At 42.9% G+C, this 2688-nt stretch overlaps 1 protein-coding gene across 3 annotated transcripts in view; it reads left to right on the plus strand.

The window, feature by feature from the left end:
• Positions 1-2448: 2448 nt before the first annotated feature.
• The window catches only part of BTBD3 (BTB domain containing 3), a 38366-nt gene continuing 38126 nt past the window's right edge, over positions 2449-2688 (plus strand). The window contains exon 1 of one of the 3 annotated variants that reach the window (XM_017869188.1): positions 2449-2675. In XM_017869188.1, coding sequence (XP_017724677.1) covers positions 2489-2675 — 187 coding nt within the window. In that variant the 5' untranslated portion in view covers positions 2449-2488. The remainder of the gene's footprint in view (positions 2676-2688) is intronic. The other 2 variants (XM_017869204.1, XM_017869195.1) reach the window with 2 other exon arrangements.

A 2688-nucleotide genomic window follows, 5' to 3' on the forward strand; every position in this document is an offset into this window, starting at 1 on the left:
AACTGGAACTCAAATTGGAGTAAACTGTTTAGATGACTTCATATTGCTGCTTTGCATGTTTGGTGTTGGAGAGTACAGCTAGAGTCTATCTTTAGTTAATGGTTCTTAAGGAATTTATTTGCAAGTAGTTGCAATATTTATCACATTTTTAGTGTGTCAGAGCTAGGGACACCAAAATTTTCTTTTACCTCTTAATTCTGTTTTTTACATATTTATTACCCAGTGAACTGAGAAAAGGCTTTCAAAGTGCTAATATCTATCCTATCTCTTTGTCTGTTTTTTCCCTTCAGTGTTCATTCACAAGTAATAGTAGCTATCATTTACTCAGACTCTGCTATAAACTGGGTGCTTCATGCACTTGTGTTTAATTTTTTACAGCCTCACAAATGAAAGATTATAATGCTTGTTTTTCAGATGAGAATTAATTTACATAATCTTCACAACCTTTCAAGGTGTATTAGCCAGAGCTCTCCAGAGAAACAGAGGCAACAGATGGATATGTATCTGTGTATATATTTTAAATATATGTCAATTTAAAAATTTCACCAAATTGAGTTTCAAAAATCTGATTGGCTTTTATTAGCAATTCATGAACTGGGCAGCATCCAGTCTACAAACTAGAAAGAAACTCTGATGAGCTAAACAGAGTGGGTGAGTTTTATCAGCAGAAAAAAGAAGAAGAAGGCAGAAAAAAAGAGCAAATAGATGGCTGGTCATTTAAAGGTTACTTTTCTTCTACAGATGTAAGCAACATCTTGTTGGTCTAATTGGATTTCACTGTTATCTCTCTTCTGATTTCTCACAAGGTCAGATCTTGCAAGGAAATAATGCAAGTTTTGGTTTGGTTATGTGACACTAGTATGAGTGACTCAATTTTGGACCTGCTGTTTTTTTGTTTCGTTTTGTTTTGTTTTTGCAGTTTAAGAGTGAGAAAAAGAAAAGGAGAAAGGTATTGGCTTGTATGACTGTGGCTTATTTTAAGGTATTGACTTACATGATTGTGGAGGCTTGGCAACCCCAAAATCTGCAGAGTAGGTAGGCGGGCTGCAGGCTCAGGCAAAAGGTGCAAGTCAATGGCTGTTGGCTGCCAGTCTTCCTTCTTGCTTAGGGGAAGTCAGCATTTTTCTACTAAGGTCTTCAGCTGATTGGATGAAAATCATACACATTATTAAGAGTAATCAGCTTTACTCAAAGTCTACTGATTTCATTGTAAATCTCATCTAAAAAATACCTTCACTGAAACATCTAGACTAATGTTTGTCCAAATATCTGGATACCATGACCTAGCCAAGTTGACACATAAAACTTACCATTACACAAGGTAAATATTATGATCTCGTGTTACAGATGAACACAGGAAGGCTCACAGATAGTAACTAATTTGGACAATATAGTTTATTATGAGGTATTTGGACTTTATCAAAGGGGTTTTTGTTTTCCAAAGCCTAGGTGTCTTTCACTATATATATTGTCTCTCAAATTAATGGTTTTTCAACTGAGCGGAAATATCTTCTCCCAGGGCCAAACTCATGCTAAAAGAAGCATCTACTGGTACTAACAGTATTGTATAGGTCTAATTTATCCACTGATACACATTTTGCCAAGGATGATGATCTAATCTAATGAAGTAGGCGCCTGTCATGATAAACATCTCTCTACCCAGTGACATAAGTAAGGGCGTCATTCTGTCCCTCACAGTCTCTGGAAACTTTTCGACACTTTCCATGCCTGATACCAACCCTTGAACTTAGGATCCTACTACTTCTTACCTAGAACATATACTACAGCATTTCATATCTCTAGCCTTCACTTTATATTCCTAAATTTTGCATTTAATCAAGCCACCACCAGACTCCCCTTCTCCCCTTCTTCCGTGCCTCTCAATTATCCACGGAATAAGGGTGAAGTCGTGCTAAGCATTAAAGATTATTTCCAGATGAGCTGAAACTACCTTTCCGGCCGCCGTTTTCATCTTTCACTAAGAACAATACACTCAGATTAAACTTGTCCCCGACAGGGTGCATGGATTCATATGCTGTTTAAGTTTTCATGATTAACCCAACCAGCAGCTACTCTCCTTCCCCAGATCACTGAAGACTGTAGTCGTTAGGTATTACGAGACCTCTGTTTATGCACCCTCCTTATCTGTTAGAGAGAGGGCTGGCATCAGCGCCTGAAAAGGAGCCCCAAAGCCAAATGCATTCGGCCCCCTATTACCGGAGAATGCCCTGTATCCCGCACATCCGCTCTGCCAACGCAAGTGTTCAATAAATGCTTAATGCATTCATTGATGAATGACCCAGAGAGAAAAAATGCAGTTTGTGGGACAAGGACGAAGTCGTCTCTCAGGGATGGGGGAGTGCTGGCTCTCCTCCACCCTCCCCGCCTCCTCCAGGCCAGGGTTCCCGCCCACCCCTCACTCCTACTTTAGGAAAGGGCAGACATTGCGCATGCCCCGTATCCAGGGCCGCCTCCGGGAGCACCGCCCATGTTGCCCCGCTCCCTCCCGGTGCTCGGGCACGCGCGCTCGCTCCCGCAGAGCGTGCCCTGCGTGCGGGTGCCCGCCAAGCCCGCCGGGCGCTGGATCTCCGAGTGCCCCGGCCGGGGCCTGAGGAGCGGGCACAGGGCAAGGCGGCGGACGGCTGCGTCGCCCGAGGCGAGGAGGAGCGCGGGCGGTGAGTGAGGGCG

The sequence above is a fragment of the Rhinopithecus bieti genome, unplaced genomic scaffold (assembly GCF_001698545.2).
Source record: "Rhinopithecus bieti isolate Rb0 unplaced genomic scaffold, ASM169854v2 scaffold_8, whole genome shotgun sequence".
NCBI classification, from domain to species: domain Eukaryota; kingdom Metazoa; phylum Chordata; class Mammalia; order Primates; family Cercopithecidae; genus Rhinopithecus; species Rhinopithecus bieti.